The sequence below is a fragment of the Scyliorhinus torazame genome, chromosome 2 (genome assembly GCF_047496885.1).
Source record: "Scyliorhinus torazame isolate Kashiwa2021f chromosome 2, sScyTor2.1, whole genome shotgun sequence".
NCBI classification, from domain to species: Eukaryota; Metazoa; Chordata; class Chondrichthyes; order Carcharhiniformes; family Scyliorhinidae; genus Scyliorhinus; species Scyliorhinus torazame.
The window spans coordinates 354,185,060-354,209,215 of NC_092708.1; the positions used below are offsets into that span (position 1 = coordinate 354,185,060).

At 49.0% G+C, this 24,156-nt stretch overlaps 1 protein-coding gene across 2 annotated transcripts in view; it reads left to right on the forward strand.

The window, feature by feature from the left end:
• Nucleotides 1-24,156, forward strand: part of pcnx4 (pecanex 4) — an 84,086-nt gene that overhangs the window by 40,082 nt on the left and 19,848 nt on the right. For both annotated transcript variants that reach the window (XM_072491672.1, XM_072491681.1), the window contains exons 9-10: nucleotides 1,105-2,162; nucleotides 2,302-2,488. In XM_072491672.1, the coding sequence (XP_072347773.1) occupies nucleotides 1,105-2,162; nucleotides 2,302-2,488 (1,245 nt within the window). The remainder of the gene's footprint in view (nucleotides 1-1,104; nucleotides 2,163-2,301; nucleotides 2,489-24,156) is intronic.

Consider the following 24,156-nt stretch of genomic DNA (forward strand, 5'->3'; position numbering starts at 1 on the left):
TTTTGGAATTCTTTACCCAGAGAGCTGCGGATGTTCAATCACTGAGTATATTTCAGACTGGGGTGGATAGATCTTTGTGGATTGAGGGAAATAGGGGCAATGTGGAATGGTGACATTGAAGGAGAAGATTAATTCCGATCCTGTTAAACCAAGGATCAAATTACTTAGTCCAGCATTTTAAAAAAAATATTGCTACTGGACTAATTTTGATTTATTTGTGCACATACCAATCTTTTTAATACACTCACCCAGTATTCGTATTACCACGCTTCCTTCAGTTTAGAGCATGGGCCCATTGAAATCTGCAGAATTGTCCACAGCTGCCATGAGTACCACTAATAGAAAATCAGTACTTTGATAAAATAGAGTTCCCACTTGGTCCTAACTCTTGCCCAAGTTATTTATTTTTTGCCTAATGGACCACCTTTAATTGTTTTTTGTTTTGTGAATGTTTACATTCATAGTTTACATTACTTTAAATTGACCTTCAGTCAATAAATTCCTATACCTGTTCTTCATTTGCATTTAATTTCTTCAGTTTGCCTCTCCAGAAGGTGGGGCAATAATACTCTTGGACTACAGGCCATTGTTTGTTTGACCAAGGTATATTCCTTGTCCTATCAATATATGTGCCAATTTTGCAGGAGTTGGATTATCTACCCAAATGTGCATAAGATGCTGAATTGGTTTTTAGAGCAAAGTTTCAGCTTGTCTGTCAGCGAGTTTCAACCCAGGCCCCAAAAATGAGTGGAGTAGCCTACTTTTGAAATGAAAAGGGAGTTGCCTGCTTTTGCCACCAGATCTCCTACCCAGTTAAATCCTGAAATCCACGTAAGTAGGGTTCAGGACATTGAAGTTTGCAACAGGGGTCCCATGCCACAGAGAAGAAAAATGGGTGGCATTGGTGGAGGCTTGGGTGTAATATTCAGTCTGTCCTGTCAGCCAAGAGTGATGTGAATGCAAGTAGGAGAGAAGTGAAATTATTTTCCAATCAAAAATATACTACTTCACTGGAATTCTGATTTCATGATTGTGCAATATTTGTAATCCTTTTGATGGATTGATTTTTACATTTGATGTGAAATTGCTTTTGTTTATTGTCAGGGTTTAGAGCTCCAAGAAACATCATGCCACACTGCTGAAGCTCGACGAGTGGATGAGGTGTTTGAAATGGCCTTTGAACAAGATGACCAAGCGAAAGCCTGCCCTGTAAATCAGCATATTGGCAACATCTTGACTCCCTGTGCTGTACTCCCAGTAGAAGTCTACTCTGATGCACGGAATATTTTAACAGGAATCATTGACTCTCATGAAAATTTAAAACAGTTAAAAGAAGATTTTGCAAAAGTTTTCATTTGGGTACTTCTACATTATACTAATAAGTCAAAACCTTCAGAAAATTTTCAAGAAAACCAGTCATTACATCAGAATATAACCTGGTCAGATGAGTATACAATTACTTCAGTGCAAACAGAATCTTCTAAAAGTCCCAAAGATTCTTACAGTATAAATTCAGAAACATTTAATGAATGGTCAGATGGTGATCTGTTTGAACTGGAGTCCATTGGAAGAAAGACTAGAATAAGTTTCGTTAAAAGCACCACAGGTGTGCAACAAATAACTACTCAACCTATAATAACATCTATTCCAGGGAGTGTTGAAACACAAAGATTATCTCCTGATATGAATGATGAAGAATTACCAAAAACAACTCCCACATATGGACTTCATGCTACTGACAAAGGAAGAGAATTTTTAATGGAAACCGGTAGCCATGAAATGGGCCCATTCAGTTCCCCTTACTCACATAAGCTAAAAGTGCCAGAAAATTGGCGATCTGGACCTTTCCCTTCTCTACTGCTTCAAGATTTGTTGAAGTCCTTCCCTGAAGATTGGTATTCATTTGTTCTTACTCTCTTGGATGTTGTCCACGCTGATGAAAAACCTTCCGTTATCTTTGAAGTGAAAGGAGATGAGACTTTGAGAGATACGTACGCCCAGGTGGTGATGACTTGTTATGGTGTAATGTTAGGAACAGACTCTACAATCCCAAGTCCCAATCAAGTCTTCAAGGTGTATTCTGGTGATATACCCTGGTCTTTGGGTTTGGATTGGTTGACTCAAAAGCCAGAGTTGTTCACACTTGCACTAAAGGCATTCAGGTAACTAAAATGTGATGCTTTTCTAGAAGAGCAGCTACTGCTGAAAATCGTTGGTTAATTTGTGAAACTGCAATTTGATACACGGGGTTACTTGATTGAAATGCAGAAAGTGATCATGATGAAACATTTCTTCACATAGGTATACCTTCAAGTTGATGTTTGACAAAGCCAGTCTAGGTCCAGTTGAAAATTTTGTTGAGTTGGTGAATTATTTGGAAGAATACGATAGAGACTGGTTCATTGGTATGGTGTCAGAGCCTCAATGGCAACAGGCTGTACTGCAGGAAAAGCCTTACCTCTTCTCCTTGGGTTATGACCCCAGTCTGGTAAGTACTTTTAACTAATAAAGGATGAATTCTTTTTCTTTTCCTGTTTTAAAAAATTATTCACAAAATAATGAGATTTGTTTTTCAAAAGCTTAAGGGGATGGGATGGAGGTGTGGGCTTGAGTGTGATGCTCTTTCCAAGGGCCGGTGCAAACTCGATGGGCCGAATGGCCTCCTGCACTGTAAATTCTATGATCCATTACTAGTTCCTTTCATATTGATGTGGCTTAGTGGGTAGCACTCTTGCCTCTTGACTCAGTTGTTCGCCTAAATTATCAGAGAGAGGTCATACCTAACAAAGTTGATTGAATTTTTTGAGCATGTAACTAGGTGTGTAGATGAGGGTAGTGCAGTTGATGTAGTTTACATCGATTTCAGCAAAGCCTTTGACAAGGTCCCACATGGGAGATTTATAAAGAAGACAAATGCACATGGGATATAGGGTAACTTGATAAGGTGGATTCAAATTTGGCTTAGCTGTAGGAGATGGAGAGTGATGACATGGCTACTTTATTGACTGGAAGCCAGTGTTACCACAGTAAGCCGGGCTGGGGTCCCCTATTGTTTTGTCATTTATATAAATTACATAGATGACAATGTGGGGGCAGGAGGTTTAGAGGGGATTTGAGGTTTGGTAGATTTGGGGCAGCACGGTAGCAACTGTTGCTTCACAGCGCCAAGGTCCCAGGTTCGATTCCCGCTTGGCTCACTATCTGTGCGAGTTTGCACGCGCTTCCCGTGTCTGCGTGGGTTTCCTGCGGGTGCTCCGGTTTCCTCCCACAATTCCTGAAAGACATGCTTGTAAGGTGAATTGGGCATTCTGAATTCTCCGTCTGTGTTCCCGAACAGACGCCAGAGTGTGGCGACTAGGGGCATTTCACAGTAACTTCATTGCAGTGTTAATGTAAGCCTACATGTGACAATAATAAAAATTATTGTAAGAAAAATGTTTTTACCCAGAGGTCTGGAATGCACTGCCTGGGAGGGTGGTGGTAGCAGATTGCCTCACACTCTTTGAAAAGTACCTGGATGAGCATTTGGCATGACATAACATTCAAGGCTATGGGCCAAGTGCTGGCAAATGGGATTTGGTGGGCATGACAGGTGTTTTTCATGTGCAGATTTGATGGGCCGAAGGACCTCTTCTAAAGAGCAATACAGCAGAGGAACAGGCCTTCCAAGCCTGTACCGGTCATGATACCAACCTTGGCCAAAGCCCTCAGCACTTCCTCGTGCCATATCCCTCAATACCCAGTCTATCCATGTATTTGTTGAGATATCTTTTGGACGCCTTTAATGTACCTGCTTCCACAGCCTCCCATTGGCAATGCGTTCCACGCACACCAACCTCTGTGAAAACTTGCCTCGCACATCTCCTGTAAACTTTGCCCTATGGACCATAAACCTATGCCCCCTAGTGACTGACCCCTACACCCTGGGAAAAAGTGCCTGCCCATCCACTCTATCCATGCCCCTCATAATCTTGTAGACCTCTATCTGGTCACCCCGCAACCTCCGTCCTTCTAATAAAAATAGTGTGAGTCTATTTCATAGAATTTACAGTGCAGAAGGAGACCATTCAGCCCATCGAGTCTGCACCGGCCCTTAGAAAGAGCACCCTACTTATGCCCCACGCCTCCACCCTATCCCCTTTATGCACCACAATGCAGCACGGTAGCATTGTGGATAGCACAAATGCTTCACAGCTCCAGGGTCCCAGGTTCGATTCCGGCTTGGGTCGCTGTCTGTGCGGAGTCTGCACGTCCTTCCCGTGTGTGCGTGGGTTTCCTCCGGGTGCTCCGGTTTCCTCCCACAGTCCAAAGATGTGAAGGTTAGGTGGATTGGCCATGATAAATTGCCCTTAGTGTCCAAAATTGCCCTTAGTGTTGGGTGGGGTTATTGGATTATGGGGATAGGGTGGAGGTGTTGACCTTGGGTAGGGTGCCCTTTCCAAGAGCCGGTGCAGACTCGATGGGCCGAATGGCCTCCTTCTGCACTGTAAATTCTATGATAAATCTATGATTATCCCCATAACCCAACCTAACCTTTTTGGACACTAAGGGCAATTTAGAATGGCCAATCCACCTAACCTGCCCATCTTTGGACTGTGGGAAGAAACCGGAGCACCCGGAGGAAACCCACGCACACACGGGGAGAACGTGCAGACTCCACACAGACAGTGGCCCAAGCCGGGAATCGAAACTGGGACCCTGGAGCTGTGAAGCAACTGTGCTAACCACTATGCTACCGTGCTGCCTCTCCGCATAGCTAACACCCTCCAGACCAGGCAACATCCTGGTAAACCTCCTCTACACCTCCTCCAAAGCCTCCACATCCTTCTGGTAGTGTGGCGACCAGAAGTGTGCGCAATATTCCAAGTGCGGCCTGACCAAGGTTCGAGACAACTGTAGCATGACTTGCCAGTTCTTATACTCGATGTCCCACCCAATGAAGGCAAGCATTCCGTATGCTTTCTTGACTATCTTGTCCACTTGTGTTGCCACTTTCAAAGATCTGTGGACCTGCAAGCCCAGATCTCTCTTTCTATATTCCTAAGAGTTTTGCCATTTACAGTATATTTCCACTCTCGCATTACCTCACATTTTTCTGAATTAAACTCCATTTGTCATTTCTCTGCCCAAGTCTCCAACTTGTCTTTGTCCTGCTGTATCCTCTGACAATCCTCAACATTATCTGCCACTCCACCAACCTTGGTGTCATCTGCGAACTTGCTAATCAGACCAGCTACATTTTCCTCCAAATCATTTATGTATATTACAAACAAGAGGCCCCAGCACAAATCCCTGTGGAACACCACTAATCACAACCTTCCATTCAGAAAAACACCCTCATACTGCTACCCTTTGCCTTCTGTGACCGAGCCAGTTCTGTATCCAACTTACCACCTCGACTCTGATCCCGTATGACTTCATCTTTTGTACCAGTCTGCCATGAGGCATCTTGTCAAAGGCTTTACTGAAGTCCATGTAAACAACATCCATCGCCCTCCCCATATCAATCATCCTTGTCACCTCAAAAAACTTAGTGAAGTTAGTGAGGCATGACCTCCCCTTCACAAAACTATGCTCTCGCTAATGAGCCCATTTGTTTCCAAATGGTATAAATCCTGTCCCTGAGAATTCTCTTCAATAATTTACCTACTACCGACGTGAGGCTCACCGGCCTATAGTTTCCTGGATTATCCCTACTACCTTTCTGAAACAGCGGTACCACATTAGTTATTCACCAGTCCTCTGGGATCTCACCTGTAGCCAATCAGGATACAAAGATGTCTGTTAAGGCCCCAGCAATTTCCTCCCTTGCCTCCCTCAGTATTCTGGGGTAAATCCCATCTGGCCCAGGAGACTTATCTACCTTAATATCTTTTAAAAGACCCAATACCGAAAGGGTCTGGTTTAGCACAGGGCTTTGAAAGCAGACCAAGGAAGGCTAGCAGCACGGTTCAATTCCCATACCAGCTTCCCCGAACAGGCGCCAGAATGTGGTGACTAGGGGCTTTTCACAGGAACTTCATTTGAAGCCTACTTGTGACAATAAGCGATTTTCATTTTTCATTCCTTTTCGATGCCAACATGACCCAGACTGTATACACACCTTACCCAGTGCAGGAGAACTATCGCTCTCGTGCACTTTGCCCTCCCCTGCTGGGCAACAGCCAGTTGTGGCGCCACTGTTCCGGCTGCTGTTGTTTTTCGCTGATAGTCTATCCCCCTCAATAGTATCCAAAACGGTATACCTGTTAGAGAGGGGGACAGCCACAGGGGATTCATGCACTGACTGTCTACCCTTTCTAGCAGTCATCCATCTGTCTGCCTGCACCTTGAATGTGACCACGTCTCTACTCCGATCTATGATGCTTTCCGCCACCTGCATGCTCCTAAGTGCATCCAACTGCAGCTCCAACCGAACTATGTCAACCGAACCTACCTTCCTAGACTGCACTCCGGATTTCTCCCACTCAGAAACACAAATTACCACCTACCTTCCTAGACTGCACTCCGGATTTCTCCCGCTCACAGACACAAATTACCACTTACCTTCCTAGACTGGACTCCGGGTTTCTCCCACTCAGAGACACAAATTACCACCTACCTTCCCAGACTGCACTCCAGATTTCTCCCGCTCACAGACACAAATTACCACCTACCTTCCGAGACTGCACTCCGGATGTCATCCCGCTCAGAGACACTGACACAAATTACCACCTACCTTCCTAGACTGCATTCCGGATTTCTCCCGCTCAGAGACACAAATTACCACTTACTTTCCTAGACTGCACTCCGGATTTCTCCCGCTCAGACACACAAATTACCACCTACCTTCCTAGACTGCACTCTGGATTTCTCCCGCTCAGAGACACAAATTACCACCTCCCTTCCTAGACTGCATTCCGGATTTCTCCCGCTCAGAGACACAAATTACCACCTACCTTTCTAGACTGCACTCTGGATTTCTCCCAATCAGAGACACAAATTACCACTTACCTTCCTAGACTGATTTCTCCCGCTCAGAGACACAAATTACCACTTACCTTCCCAGACTGCACTCCGGATTTCTCCCGCTCAGAGACACAAATTACCACCTACCTTCCCAGACTGCACTCTGGATTTCTCCCGCTCAGAGACACAAATTACCACCTACCTTCCCAGACTGCACTCCGGATTTCTCCCACTCAGAGACACAAATTACCACCTACCTTCCTGGACTGCACTCCGGATTTCTCCCACTCAGAGGCACAAGTTACCACTTACCTTCCCAGACTGCACTCCGGATTTCTCCCGCTCAGAGACACAAAGTACCACTTACCTTCCCAGACTGCACTCCGGATTTCCCCCGCTCAGAGACACAAATTACCACCTACCTTCCCAGACTGCACTCCGGATTTCTCCCGCTCAGAGACACAGACACAAATTACCACCTACCTTCCGAGACTGCACTCCAGATTTCTCCCGCTCAGAGACACAAATTACCACCTACCTTCCTAGACTGCACTCCGGATGTCATCCCGCTCAGAGACACAGACACAAATTACCACCTTCCTTCCCAGACTGCACTCCGGATTTCTCCCGCTCAGAGACACAAATTACCACCTACCTTCCTAGACTGCGCTCCAGATTTCTCCTGCTGAGACACACAAATTACCACCTACCTTCCGAGACTGCACTCCGGATTTCTCCCGCTCAGAGACACAGACACAAATTACCACCTACCTTCCCAGACTGCACTCCGGATTTCTCCCGCTCAGAGACACAAATTACCACCTACCTTCCTAGACTGAACTCCAGATTTCTCCTGCTGAGACACACAAATTACCACCTACCTTCCTCAACTGCACTCCGGATTTCTCCCGCTCAGAGGTACAGACACAAATTACCACCTACCTTCCCAGACTGCACTCCGGATTTCTCCCATTCAGAGACACAAGTTACCACCTACCTTCCGAGACTGCACTCCGGATTTCTCCCGCTCAGAGACACAAATTACCACCTACCTTCCCAGACTGCACTCCGGATTTCTCCCACTCAGAGACACAGACACAAATTACCACCTACCTTCCCAGACTGCACTCGGGATTTCTCCCGCTCAGAGACACAAATTACCACTGACCTTCCTAGAATGCACTCCGGATTTCTCCCGCTCAGAGACACAAATTACCACTTGCCTTCCTAGACTGCACTCCGGATTTCTCCCGCTCAGAGACACAGACACAAATTACCACCTACCTTCCTAGACTGCACTCCGCATTTCTCCCACTCAGAGACACAAATTACCACTTATCTTCCCAGACTGCACTCCGGATTTCTCCCGCTCAGAGACACAAATTACCACTTACCTTTCTCGACTGCACTCTGGATTTCTCCCGCTCAGAGACACAAATTACCACCTACCTTTCTAGATTGCACTCTGGATTTCTCCCACTCAGAGACACAAATTACCCCCTACCTTCCTAGACTGCACTCCGGAATTCTTCCACTCAAGAGACACAAATTACCACCTACCTTCCGAGGCTGCACTCCGGATTTCACCCGCTCAGAGACACAAATTGCCACCTACCTTCCTAGTCTGCACTCCGGATTTCTCCCGCTCAGAGACACAAATTACCACCTACCTTCCTAGACTGCACTCTGGATTTCTCCCGCTCAGAGACACAAATTACCACCTCCCTTCCTAGACTGCATTCCGGATTTCTCCCGCTCAGAGACACAAATTACCACCTACCTTTCTAGACTGCACTCTGGATTTCTCCCAATCAGAGACACAAATTACCACTTACCTTCCTAGACTGATTTCTCCCGCTCAGAGACACAAATTACCACCTACCTTCCCAGACTGCACTCCGGATTTCTCCCACTCAGAGGGACAAATTACCACTTACCTTCCCAGACTGCACTCCGGATTTCCCCCGCTCAGAGACACAAAGTACCACTTACCTTCCCAGACTGCACTCCGGATTTCCCCCGCTCAGAGACACAAATTACCACCTACCTTCCGAGACTGCACTCCGGATTTCTCCCACTCAGAGACACAAATTACCACTTACCTTCCCAGACTGCACTCCGGATTTCTCCCGCTCAGAGACACAAATTACCACTTACCTTCCCAGACTGCACTCCGGATTTCTCCCGCTCAGAGACACAAATTACCACCTACCTTCCTAGACTGCACTCCGGATTTCTCCCGCTCAGAGGCACAGACCCAAATTACCACCTACCTTCCTAGACGGCACTCCGGATTTCTCCCACTCAGAGACACAGACACAAATTACCACCTACCTTCCCAGACTGCACTCGGGATTTCTCCCGCTCAGAGACACAAATTACCACTGACCTTCCTAGAATGCACTCCGGATTTCTCCCGCTCAGAGACACAAATTATCACCTACCTTCCTAGACTGCACTCCGATTTCTCCCACTCAGAGACACAAATTACCACTTAACTTCCCAGACTGCACTCCAGATTTCTCCCGCTGAGACACACAAATTACCACTTGCCTTCCTAGACTGCACTCCGGATTTCTCCCGCTCAGAGACACAGACACAAATTACCACCTACCTTCCTAGACTGCACTCCGCATTTCTCCCACTCAGAGACACAAATTACCACTTATCTTCCCAGACTGCACTCCGGATTTCTCCCGCTCAGAGACACAAATTACCACTTACCTTTCTCGACTGCACTCCGGATTTCTCCCGCTGAGGCACACAAATTACCACCTACCTTCTTGGACAGCTCTCTGGATTTCTCCCGCTCAGAGACACAAATTACCACCTACCTTTCTAGATTGCACTCTGGATTTCTCCCACTCAGAGACACAAATTACCCCCTACCTTCCTAGACTGCACTCCGGAATTCTTCCACTCAAGAGACACAAATTACCACCTACCTTCCGAGGCTGCACTCCGGATTTCACCCGCTCAGAGACACAAATTGCCACCTACCTTCCTAGTCTGCACTCCGGATTTCTCCCGCTCAGAGACACAAATTACCACCTACCTTCCTAGACTGCACTCTGGATTTCTCCCGCTCAGAGACACAAATTACCACCTCCCTTCCTAGACTGCATTCCGGATTTCTCCCGCTCAGAGACACAAATTACCACCTACCTTTCTAGACTGCACTCTGGATTTCTCCCAATCAGAGACACAAATTACCACTTACCTTCCTAGACTGATTTCTCCCGCTCAGAGACACAAATTACCACCTACCTTCCCAGACTGCACTCCGGATTTCTCCCACTCAGAGGGACAAATTACCACTTACCTTCCCAGACTGCACTCCGGATTTCCCCCGCTCAGAGACACAAAGTACCACTTACCTTCCCAGACTGCACTCCGGATTTCCCCCGCTCAGAGACACAAATTACCACCTACCTTCCGAGACTGCACTCCGGATTTCTCCCACTCAGAGACACAAATTACCACTTACCTTCCCAGACTGCACTCCGGATTTCTCCCGCTCAGAGACACAAATTACCACTTACCTTCCCAGACTGCACTCCGGATTTCTCCCGCTCAGAGACACAAATTACCACCTACCTTCCTAGACTGCACTCCGGATTTCTCCCGCTCAGAGGCACAGACCCAAATTACCACCTACCTTCCTAGACGGCACTCCGGATTCCTCCCGCTCAGAGACACAGACACAAATTACCACCTACCTTCCGAGACTGCACTCCGGATTTCTCCCGCTCAGAGACACAAATTACCACCTACCTTCCTAGACTGCACTCCAGGTTTCTCCCGCTGAGACACACAAATTACCACCTACCTTCCTAGACTGCACTCCGGATGTCATCCCGCTCAGAGACACAGACACAAATTACCACCTACCTTCCCAGACTGCACTCCGGATTTCTCCCGCTCAGAGACACAAATTACCACCTACCTTCCTAGACTGCACTCCAGATTTCTCCTGCTGAGACACACAAATTACCACCTACCTTCCGAGACTGCACTCCGGATTTCTCCCGCTCAGAGGCACAGACCCAAATTACCACCTACCTTCCTCAACTGCACTCCGGATTTCTCCCATTCAGAGACACAAATTACCACCTACCTTCCTAGACTGCACTCCGGATTTCTTCCACTCAGAGACACAAATTATCACCTACCTTCCCAGGCTGCACTCCGGATGTCGCCCGCTCAGAGACACAAATTACCACTTACCTTCCTAGACTGCACTCCGGATTTCTCCCACTCAGAGACATAGACACAAATTACCACTTACCTTCCGAGACTGCACTCCGGATTTCTCCCTCTCAGAGACACAAATGACCACTTACCTTCCCAGACTGCACTCCGGATTTCTCTCACTCAGAGACACAAATTACCACCTACCTTCCCAGGCTGCACTCCGGATGTCGCCCGCTCAGAGACACAAATTACCACCTACCTTCCTAGACTGCACTCCGGATTTCTCCCACTCAGAGACATAGACACAAATTACCACTTACCTTCCGAGACTGCACTCCGGATTTCTCCTGCTCAGAGATACAAATTATCACTTACCTTCCCAGACTGCACTCCGGATTTCTCCCTCTCAGAGACACAAATGACCACTTACCTTCCCAGACTGCACTCCGGATTTCTCCCGCTCAGAGACACAAATTACCACCTACCTTCCCAGACTGCACTCCGGATTTCTCCCACTCAGAGACACAGACACAAATTACCACCTACCTTCCCAGACTGCACTCCGGATTTCTCCCGCTCAGAGACACAAAGTACCACTTATCTTCCCAGACTGCACTCCGGATTTCCCCCGCTCAGAGACACAAATTACCACCTACCTTCCGAGACTGCACTCCGGATTTCTCCCACTCAGAGACACAAATTACCACCTACTTTCCCAGACTGCACTCCGGATTTCTCCCACACAGAGACACAAATTACCACATACCTTCCCAGACTGCACTCCGGATTTCTCCCGCTCAGAGACACAAATTACCACTTACCTTCCCAGACTGCACTCCGGATTTCTCACGCTCAGAGACACAAATTACCACCTACCTTCCGAGACTGCACTCCGGATTTCTCCCGCTCAGAGGCACAGACCCAAATTACCACCTACCTTCCTCGACTGCACTCCGGATTTCTCCCGCTCAGAGACACAAATTACCACCTACCTTCCTAGACTGCACTCCGGATGTCATCCCGCTCAGAGACACTGACACAAATTACCACCGACCTTCCTAGACTGGACTCCGGATTTCTCCCGCTCAGAGACACAAATTACCACCTACCTTCCTGGACTGCACTCCAGATTTCTCCCGCTGAGGCACACAAATTACCACCTACCTTCCCAGACTGCACTCCGGATTTCTCCCGCTCAGAGACACAAATTACCACCTACCTTTCTGGACTGCTCTCTGGATTTCTCCCGCTCAGAGACACAAATTACCACCTACCTTCCTAGACTGCACTCCGGATTTCTCCCACTCAGAGACACAAATTACCACCTACCTACACAGACTGCACTCCGGATTTCTCCCGCTCAGAGACACAAATTACCACCTACCTTCCCAGACTGCACTCCGGATTTCTCCCGCTCAGAGACACAAATTACCACCTACCTTCCCAGACTGCACTCCGGATTTCTCCCGCTCAGAGACACAAATTACCACCTACCTTCCTAGACTGCACTCCGGATTTCTCCCGCTCAGAGACACAAATTACCACCTCCCTTACTAGACTGCATTCCGGATTTCTCCCGCTCAGAGACACAAATTACCACCTACCTTTCTAGACTGCACTCTGGATTTCTCCCAATCAGAGACACAAATTACCACTTACCTTCCTAGACTGATTTCTCCTGCTCTGAGACACAAATTACCACTTACCTTCCCAGACTGCACTCCGGATTTCTCCCGCTCAGAGACACAGACACAAATTACCACCTTCCTTCCCAGACTGCACTCCGGATTTCTCCCGCTCAGAGACACAAATTACCACCTACCTTCCTAGACTGCGCTCCAGATTTCTCCTGCTGAGACACACAAATTACCACCTACCTTCCGAGACTGCACTCCGGATTTCTCCCGCTCAGAGACACAGACACAAATTACCACCTACCTTCCCAGACTGCACTCCAGATTTCTCCCGCTCAGAGACACAAATTACCACCTACCTTCCTAGACTGAACTCCAGATTTCTCCTGCTGAGACACACAAATTACCACCTACCTTCCGAGACTGCACTCCGGATTTCTCCCGCTCAGAGACACAGACACAAATTACCACCTACCTTCCCAGACTGCACTCCAGATTTCTCCCGCTCAGAGACACAAATTACCACCTACCTTCCTAGACTGCACTCTGGTTTTCTCCCGCTCAGAGACACAAATTACCACCTACCTTTCTAGATTGCACTCTGGATTTCTCCCACTCAGAGACACAAATTACCCCCTACCTTCCTAGACTGCACTCCGGAATTCTTCCACTCAAGAGACACAAATTACCACCTACCTTCCGAGGCTGCACTCCGGATTTCACCCGCTCAGAGACACAAATTACCACCTACCTTCCCAGACTGCACTCCGGATTTCTCCCACTCAGAGGCACAAATTACCACTTACCTTCCCAGACTGCACTCCGGATTTCCCCCGCTCAGAGACACAAAGTACCACTTACCTTCCCAGACTGCACTCCGGATTTCCCCCGCTCAGAGACACAAATTACCACCTACCTTCCGAGACTGCACTCCGGATTTCTCCCACTCAGAGACACAAATTACCACTTACCTTCCCAGACTGCACTCCGGATTTCTCCCGCTCAGAGACACAAATTACCACTTACCTTCCCAGACTGCACTCCGGATTTCTCCCGCTGAGAGACACAAATTACCACCTACCTTCCTAGACTGCACTCCGGATTTCTCCCGCTCAGAGGCACAGACCCAAATTACCACCTACCTTCCTAGACGGCACTCCGGATTTCTCCCGCTCAGAGACACAGACACAAATTACCACCTACCTTCCGAGACTGCACTCCGGATTTCTCCCGCTCAGAGACACAAATTACCACCTACCTTCCTAGACTGCACTCCAGGTTTCTCCCGCTGAGACACACAAATTACCACCTACCTTCCTAGACTGCACTCCGGATGTCATCCCGCTCAGAGACACAGACACAAATTACCACCTACCTTCCCAGACTGCACTCCGGATTTCTCCCGCTCAGAGACACAAATTACCACCTACCTTCCTAGACTGCACTCCAGATTTCTCCTGCTGAGACACACAAATTACCACCTACCTTCCGAGACTGCACTCCGGATTTCTCCCGCTCAGAGGCACAGACCCAAATTACCACCTACCTTCCTCAACTGCACTCCGGATTTCTCCCATTCAGAGACACAAATTACCACCTACCTTCCTAGACTGCACTCCGGATTTCTTCCACTCAGAGACATAGACACAAATTACCACTTACCTTCCGAGACTGCACTCCGGATTTCTCCCTCTCAGAGACACAAATGACCACTTACCTTCCCAGACTGCACTCCGGATTTCTCTCACTCAGAGACACAAATTACCACCTACCTTCCCAGGCTGCACTCCGGATGTCGCCCGCTCAGAGACACAAATTACCACCTACCTTCCTAGACTGCACTCCGGATTTCTCCCACTCAGAGACATAGACACAAATTACCACTTACCTTCCGAGACTGCACTCCGGATTTCTCCTGCTCAGAGATACAAATTATCACTTACCTTCCCAGACTGCACTCCGGATTTCTCCCTCTCAGAGACACAAATGACCACTTACCTTCCCAGACTGCACTCCGGATTTCTCCCGCTCAGAGACACAAATTACCACCTACCTTCCCAGACTGCACTCCGGATTTCTCCCACTCAGAGACACAGACACAAATTACCACCTACCTTCCCAGACTGCACTCCGGATTTCTCCCGCTCAGAGACACAAAGTACCACTTACCTTCCCAGACTGCACTCCGGATTTCCCCCGCTCAGAGACACAAATTACCACCTACCTTCCGAGACTGCACTCCGGATTTCTCCCACTCAGAGACACAAATTACCACCTACTTTCCCAGACTGCACTCCGGATTTCTCCCACACAGAGACACAAATTACCACATACCTTCCCAGACTGCACTCCGGATTTCTCCCGCTCAGAGACACAAATTACCACTTACCTTCCCAGACTGCACTCCGGATTTCTCCCGCTCAGAGGCACAGACCCAAATTACCACCTACCTTCCTCGACTGCACTCCGGATTTCTCCCGCTCAGAGACACAGACACAAATTACCACCTACCTTCCTAGACAGCACTCCGGATTTCTCCCGCTCAGAGACACAAATTACCACCTACCTTCCTAGACTGCACTCCGGATGTCATCCCGCTCAGAGACACTGACACAAATTACCACCGACCTTCCTAGACTGGACTCCGGATTTCTCCCGCTCAGAGACACAAATTACCACCTACCTTCCTGGACTGCACTCCAGATTTCTCCCGCTGAGGCACACAAATTACCACCTACCTTCCCAGACTGCACTCCGGATTTCTCCCGCTCAGAGACACAAATTACCACCTACCTTTCTGGACTGCTCTCTGGATTTCTCCCGCTCAGAGACACAAATTACCACCTACCTTCCTAGACTGCACTCCGGATTTCTCCCACTCAGAGACACAAATTACCACCTACCTACACAGACTGCACTCCGGATTTCTCCCGCTCAGAGACACAAATTACCACCTACCTTCCCAGACTGCACTCCGGATTTCTCCCGCTCAGAGACACAAATTACCACCTACCTTCCCAGACCGCACTCCGGATTTCTCCCGCTCAGAGACACAAATTACCACCTACCTTCCTAGACTGCACTCCGGATTTCTCCCGCTCAGAGACACAAATTACCACCTCCCTTACTAGACTGCATTCCGGATTTCTCCCGCTCAGAGACACAAATTACCACCTACCTTTCTAGACTGCACTCTGGATTTCTCCCAATCAGAGACACAAATTACCACTTACCTTCCTAGACTGATTTCTCCCGCTCTGAGACACAAATTACCACTTACCTTCCCAGACTGCACTCCGGATTTCTCCCGCTCAGAGACACAGACACAAATTACCACCTTCCTTCCCAGACTGCACTCCGGATTTCTCCCGCTCAGAGACACAAATTACCACCTACCTTCCTAGACTGCGCTCCAGATTTCTCCTGCTGAGACACACAAATTACCACCTACCTTCCGAGACTGCACTCCGGATTTCTCCCGCTCAGAGACACAGACACAAATTACCACCTACCTTCCCAGACTGCACTCCAGATTTCTCCCGCTCAGAGACACAAATTACCACCTACCTTCCTAGACTGAACTCCAGATTTCTCCTGCTGAGACACACAAATTACCACCTACCTTCCGAGACTGCACTCCGGATTTCTCCCGCTCAGAGACACAGACACAAATTACCACCTACCTTCCCAGACTGCACTCCAGATTTCTCCCGCTCAGAGACACAAATTACCACCTACCTTCCGAGGCTGCACTCCGGATTTCACCCGCTCAGAGACACAAATTACCACCTACCTTCCTAGTCTGCACTCCGGATTTCTCCCGCTCAGAGACACAAATTACCACCTACCTTCCTAGACTGCACTCTGGATTTCTCCCGCTCAGAGACACAAATTACCACCTACCTTTCTAGATTGCACTCTGGATTTCTCCCACTCAGAGACACAAATTACCCCCTACCTTCCTAGACTGCACTCCGGAATTCTTCCACTCAAGAGACACAAATTACCACCTACCTTCCGAGGCTGCACTCCGGATTTCACCCGCTCAGAGACACAAATTACCACCTACCTTCCCAGACTGCACTCCGGATTTCTCCCACTCAGAGGCACAAATTACCACTTACCTTCCCAGACTGCACTCCGGATTTCCCCCGCTCAGAGACACAAAGTACCACTTACCTTCCCAGACTGCACTCCGGATTTCCCCCGCTCAGAGACACAAATTACCACCTACCTTCCGAGACTGCACTCCGGATTTCTCCCACTCAGAGACACAAATTACCACTTACCTTCCCAGACTGCACTCCGGATTTCTCCCGCTCAGAGACACAAATTACCACTTACCTTCCCAGACTGCACTCCGGATTTCTCCCGCTCAGAGACACAAATTACCACCTACCTTCCTAGACTGCACTCCGGATTTCTCCCGCTCAGAGGCACAGACCCAAATTACCACCTACCTTCCTAGACGGCACTCCGGATTTCTCCCGCTCAGAGACACAGACACAAATTACCACCTACCTTCCGAGACTGCACTCCGGATTTCTCCCGCTCAGAGACACAAATTACCACCTACCTTCCTAGACTGCACTCCAGGTTTCTCCCGCTGAGACACACAAATTACCACCTACCTTCCTAGACTGCACTCCGGATGTCATCCCGCTCAGAGACACAGACACAAATTACCACCTACCTTCCCAGACTGCACTCCGGATTTCAACCGCTCAGAGACACAAATTACCACCTACCTTCCTAGACTGCACTCCAGATTTCTCCTGCTGAGACACACAAATTACCACCTACCTTCCGAGACTGCACTCCGGATTTCTCCCGCTCAGAGGCACAGACCCAAATTACCACCTACCTTCCTCAACTGCACTCCGGATTTCTCCCGCTCAGAGATACAGACACAAATTACCACCTACCTTCCCAGACTGCACTCCGGATTTCTCCCATTCAGAGACACAAATTACCACCTACCTTCCTAGACTGCACTCCGGATTTCTTCCACTCAGAGACACAAATTATCACCTACCTTCCCAGACTGCACTCCGGATTTCTCACGCTCAGAGACACAAATTACCACCTACCTTCCGAGACTGCACTCCGGATTTCTCCCGCTCAGAGGCACAGACCCAAATTACCACCTACCTTCCTCGACTGCACTCCGGATTTCTCCCGCTCAGAGACACAAATTACCACCTACCTTCCTAGACTGCACTCCGGATGTCATCCCGCTCAGAGACACTGACACAAATTACCACCGACCTTCCTAGACTGGACTCCGGATTTCTCCCGCTCAGAGACACAAATTACCACCTACCTTCCTGGACTGCACTCCAGATTTCTCCCGCTGAGGCACACAAATTACCACCTACCTTCCCAGACTGCACTCCGGATTTCTCCCGCTCAGAGACACAAATTACCACCTACCTTTCTGGACTGCTCTCTGGATTTCTCCCGCTCAGAGACACAAATTACCACCTACCTTCCTAGACTGCACTCCGGATTTCTCCCACTCAGAGACACAAATTACCACCTACCTACACAGACTGCACTCCGGATTTCTCCCGCTCAGAGACACAAATTACCACCTACCTTCCCAGACTGCACTCCGGATTTCTCCCGCTCAGAGACACAAATTACCACCTACCTTCCCAGACTGCACTCCGGATTTCTCCCGCTCAGAGACACAAATTACCACCTACCTTCCTAGACTGCACTCCGGATTTCTCCCGCTCAGAGACACAAATTACCACCTCCCTTACTAGACTGCATTCCGGATTTCTCCCGCTCAGAGACACAAATTACCACCTACCTTTCTAGACTGCACTCTGGATTTCTCCCAATCAGAGACACAAATTACCACTTACCTTCCTAGACTGATTTCTCCCGCTCTGAGACACAAATTACCACTTACCTTCCCAGACTGCACTCCGGATTTCTCCCGCTCAGAGACACAGACACAAATTACCACCTTCCTTCCCAGACTGCACTCCGGATTTCTCCCGCTCAGAGACACAAATTACCACCTACCTTCCTAGACTGCGCTCCAGACTTCTCCTGCTGAGACACACAAATTACCACCTACCTTCCGAGACTGCACTCCGGATTTCTCCCGCTCAGAGACACAGACACAAATTACCACCTACCTTCCCAGACTGCACTCCAGATTTCTCCCGCTCAGAGACACAAATTACCACCTACCTTCCTAGACTGAACTCCAGATTTCTCCTGCTGAGACACACAAATTACCACCTACCTTCCGAGACTGCACTCCGGATTTCTCCCGCTCAGAGACACAGACACAAATTACCACCTACCTTCCCAGACTGCACTCCAGATTTCTCCCGCTCAGAGACACAAATTACCACCTACCTTCCGAGGCTGCACTCCGGATTTCACCCGCTCAGAGACACAAATTACCACCTACCTTCCTAGTCTGCACTCCGGATTTCTCCCGCTCAGAGACACAAATTACCACCTACCTTCCTAGACTGCACTCTGGTTTTCTCCCGCTCAGAGACACAAATTACCACCTACCTTTCTAGATTGCACTCTGGATTTCTCCCACTCAGAGACACAAATTACCCCCTACCTTCCTAGACTGCACTCCGGAATTCTTCCACTCAAGAGACACAAATTACCACCTACCTTCCGAGGCTGCACTCCGGATTTCACCCGCTCAGAGACACAAATTACCACCTACCTTCCCAGACTGCACTCCGGATTTCCCCCGCTCAGAGACACAAATTACCACCTACCTTCCGAGACTGCACTCCGGATTTCTCCCACTCAGAGACACAAATTACCACTTACCTTCCCAGACTGCACTCCGGATTTCTCCCGCTCAGAGACACAAATTACCACTTACCTTCCCAGACTGCACTCCGGATTTCTCCCGCTGAGAGACACAAATTACCACCTACCTTCCTAGACTGCACTCCGGATTTCTCCCGCTCAGAGGCACAGACCCAAATTACCACCTACCTTCCTAGACGGCACTCCGGATTTCTCCCGCTCAGAGACACAGACACAAATTACCACCTACCTTCCGAGACTGCACTCCGGATTTCTCCCGCTCAGAGACACAAATTACCACCTACCTTCCTAGACTGCACTCCAGGTTTCTCCCGCTGAGACACACAAATTACCACCTACCTTCCTAGACTGCACTCCGGATGTCATCCCGCTCAGAGACACAGACACAAATTACCACCTACCTTCCCAGACTGCACTCCGGATTTCTCCCGCTCAGAGACACAAATTACCACCTACCTTCCTAGACTGCACTCCAGATTTCTCCTGCTGAGACACACAAATTACCACCTACCTTCCGAGACTGCACTCCGGATTTCTCCCGCTCAGAGGCACAGACCCAAATTACCACCTACCTTCCTCAACTGCACTCCGGATTTCTCCCATTCAGAGACACAAATTACCACCTACCTTCCTAGACTGCACTCCGGATTTCTTCCACTCAGAGACATAGACACAAATTACCACTTACCTTCCGAGACTGCACTCCGGATTTCTCCCTCTCAGAGACACAAATGACCACTTACCTTCCCAGACTGCACTCCGGATTTCTCTCACTCAGAGACACAAATTACCACCTACCTTCCCAGGCTGCACTCCGGATGTCGCCCGCTCAGAGACACAAATTACCACCTACCTTCCTAGACTGCACTCCGGATTTCTCCCACTCAGAGACATAGACACAAATTACCACTTACCTTCCGAGACTGCACTCCGGATTTCTCCTGCTCAGAGATACAAATTATCACTTACCTTCCCAGACTGCACTCCGGATTTCTCCCTCTCAGAGACACAAATGACCACTTACCTTCCCAGACTGCACTCCGGATTTCTCCCGCTCAGAGACACAAATTACCACCTACCTTCCCAGACTGCACTCCGGATTTCTCCCACTCAGAGACACAGACACAAATTACCACCTACCTTCCCAGACTGCACTCCGGATTTCTCCCGCTCAGAGACACAAATTACCACCTACCTTCCCAGACTGCACTCCGGATTTCCCCCGCTCAGAGACACAAATTACCACCTACCTTCCGAGACTGCACTCCGGATTTCTCCCACTCAGAGACACAAATTACCACCTACTTTCCCAGACTGCACTCCGGATTTCTCCCACACAGAGACACAAATTACCACATACCTTCCCAGACTGCACTCCGGATTTCTCCCGCTCAGAGACACAAATTACCACTTACCTTCCCAGACTGCACTCCGGATTTCTCACGCTCAGAGACACAAATTACCACCTACCTTCCGAGACTGCACTCCGGATTTCTCCCGCTCAGAGGCACAGACCCAAATTACCACCTACCTTCCTAGACTGCACTCCGGATTTCTCCCGCTCAGAGACACAAATTACCACCTACCTTCCGAGACTGCACTCCGGATTTCTCCCACTCAGAGACACAAATTACCACCTACTTTCCCAGACTGCACTCCGGATTTCTCCCACACAGAGACACAAATTACCACATACCTTCCCAGACTGCACTCCGGATTTCTCCCGCTCAGAGACACAAATTACCACTTACCTTCCCAGACTGCACTCCGGATTTCTCACGCTCAGAGACACAAATTACCACCTACCTTCCGAGACTGCACTCCGGATTTCTCCCGCTCAGAGGCACAGACCCAAATTACCACCTACCTTCCTCGACTGCACTCCGGATTTCTCCCGCTCAGAGACACAAATTACCACCTACCTTCCTAGACTGCACTCCGGATGTCATCCCGCTCAGAGACACTGACACAAATTACCACCGACCTTCCTAGACTGGACTCCGGATTTCTCCCGCTCAGAGACACAAATTACCACCTACCTTCCTGGACTGCACTCCAGATTTCTCCCGCTGAGGCACACAAATTACCACCTACCTTCCCAGACTGCACTCCGGATTTCTCCCGCTCAGAGACACAAATTACCACCTACCTTTCTGGACTGCTCTCTGGATTTCTCCCGCTCAGAGACACAAATTACCACCTACCTTCCTCGACTGCACTCCGGATTTCTCCCACTCAGAGACACAAATTACCACCTACCTACACAGACTGCACTCCGGATTTCTCCCGCTCAGAGACACAAATTACCACCTACCTTCCCAGACTGCACTCCGGATTTCTCCCGCTCAGAGACACAAATTACCACCTACCTTCCCAGACTGCACTCCGGATTTCTCCCGCTCAGAGACACAAATTACCACCTACCTTCCTAGACTGCACTCCGGATTTCTCCCGCTCAGAGACACAAATTACCACCTCCCTTACTAGACTGCATTCCGGATTTCTCCCGCTCAGAGACACAAATTACCACCTACCTTTCTAGACTGCACTCTGGATTTCTCCCAATCAGAGACACAAATTACCACTTACCTTCCTAGACTGATTTCTCCCGCTCTGAGACACAAATTACCACTTACCTTCCCAGACTGCACTCCGGATTTCTCCCGCTCAGAGACACAGACACAAATTACCACCTTCCTTCCCAGACTGCACTCCGGATTTCTCCCGCTCAGAGACACAAATTACCACCTACCTTCCTAGACTGCGCTCCAGATTTCTCCTGCTGAGACACACAAATTACCACCTACCTTCCGAGACTGCACTCCGGATTTCTCCCGCTCAGAGACACAGACACAAATTACCACCTACCTTCCCAGACTGCACTCCAGATTTCTCCCGCTCAGAGACACAAATTACCACCTACCTTCCTAGACTGAACTCCAGATTTCTCCTGCTGAGACACACAAATTACCACCTACCTTCCGAGACTGCACTCCGGATTTCTCCCGCTCAGAGACACAGACACAAATTACCACCTACCTTCCCAGACTGCACTCCAGATTTCTCCCGCTCAGAGACACAAATTACCACCTACCTTCCGAGGCTGCACTCCGGATTTCACCCGCTCAGAGACACAAATTACCACCTACCTTCCTAGTCTGCACTCCGGATTTCTCCCGCTCAGAGACACAAATTACCACCTACCTTCCTAGACTGCACTCTGGATTTCTCCCGCTCAGAGACACAAATTACCACCTACCTTTCTAGATTGCACTCTGGATTTCTCCCACTCAGAGACACAAATTACCCCCTACCTTCCTAGACTGCACTCCGGAATTCTTCCACTCAAGAGACACAAATTACCACCTACCTTCCGAGGCTGCACTCCGGATTTCACCCGCTCAGAGACACAAATTACCACCTACCTTCCCAGACTGCACTCCGGATTTCTCCCACTCAGAGGCACAAATTACCACTTACCTTCCCAGACTGCACTCCGGATTTCCCCCGCTCAGAGACACAAAGTACCACTTACCTTCCCAGACTGCACTCCGGATTTCCCCCGCTCAGAGACACAAATTACCACCTACCTTCCCAGACTGCACTCCGGATTTCTCCCGCTCAGAGACACAAATTACCACTTACCTTCCCAGACTGCACTCCGGATTTCTCCCGCTCAGAGACACAAATTACCACCTACCTTCCTAGACTGCACTCCGGATTTCTCCCGCTCAGAGGCACAGACCCAAATTACCACCTACCTTCCTAGACGGCACTCCGGATTTCTCCCGCTCAGGGACACAGACACAAATTACCACCTACCTTCCGAGACTGCACTCCGGATTTCTCCCGCTCAGAGACACAAATTACCACCTACCTTCCTGGACTGCACTCCAGGTTTCTCCCGCTGAGACACACAAATTACCACCTACCTTCCTAGACTGCACTCCGGATGTCATCCCGCTCAGAGACACAGACACAAATTACCACCTACCTTCCCAGACTGCACTCCGGATTTCAACCGCTCAGAGACACAAATTACCACCTACCTTCCTAGACTGCACTCCAGATTTCTCCTGCTGAGACACACAAATTACCACCTACCTTCCGAGACTGCACTCCGGATTTCTCCCGCTCAGAGGCACAGACCCAAATTACCACCTACCTTCCTCAACTGCACTCCGGATTTCTCCCGCTCAGAGATACAGACACAAATTACCACCTACCTTCCCAGACTGCACTCCGGATTTCTCCCATTCAGAGACACAAATTACCACCTACCTTCCTAGACTGCACTCCGGATTTCTTCCACTCAGAGACACAAATTATCACCTACCTTCCCAGGCTGCACTCCGGATGTCGCCCGCTCAGAGACACAAATTACCACCTACCTTCCTAGACTGCACTCCGGATTTCTCCCACTCAGAGACATAGACACAAATTACCACTTACCTTCCGAGACTGCACTCCGGATTTCTCCCTCTCAGAGACACAAATGACCACTTACCTTCCCAGACTGCACTCCGGATTTCTCTCACTCAGAGACACAAATTACCAC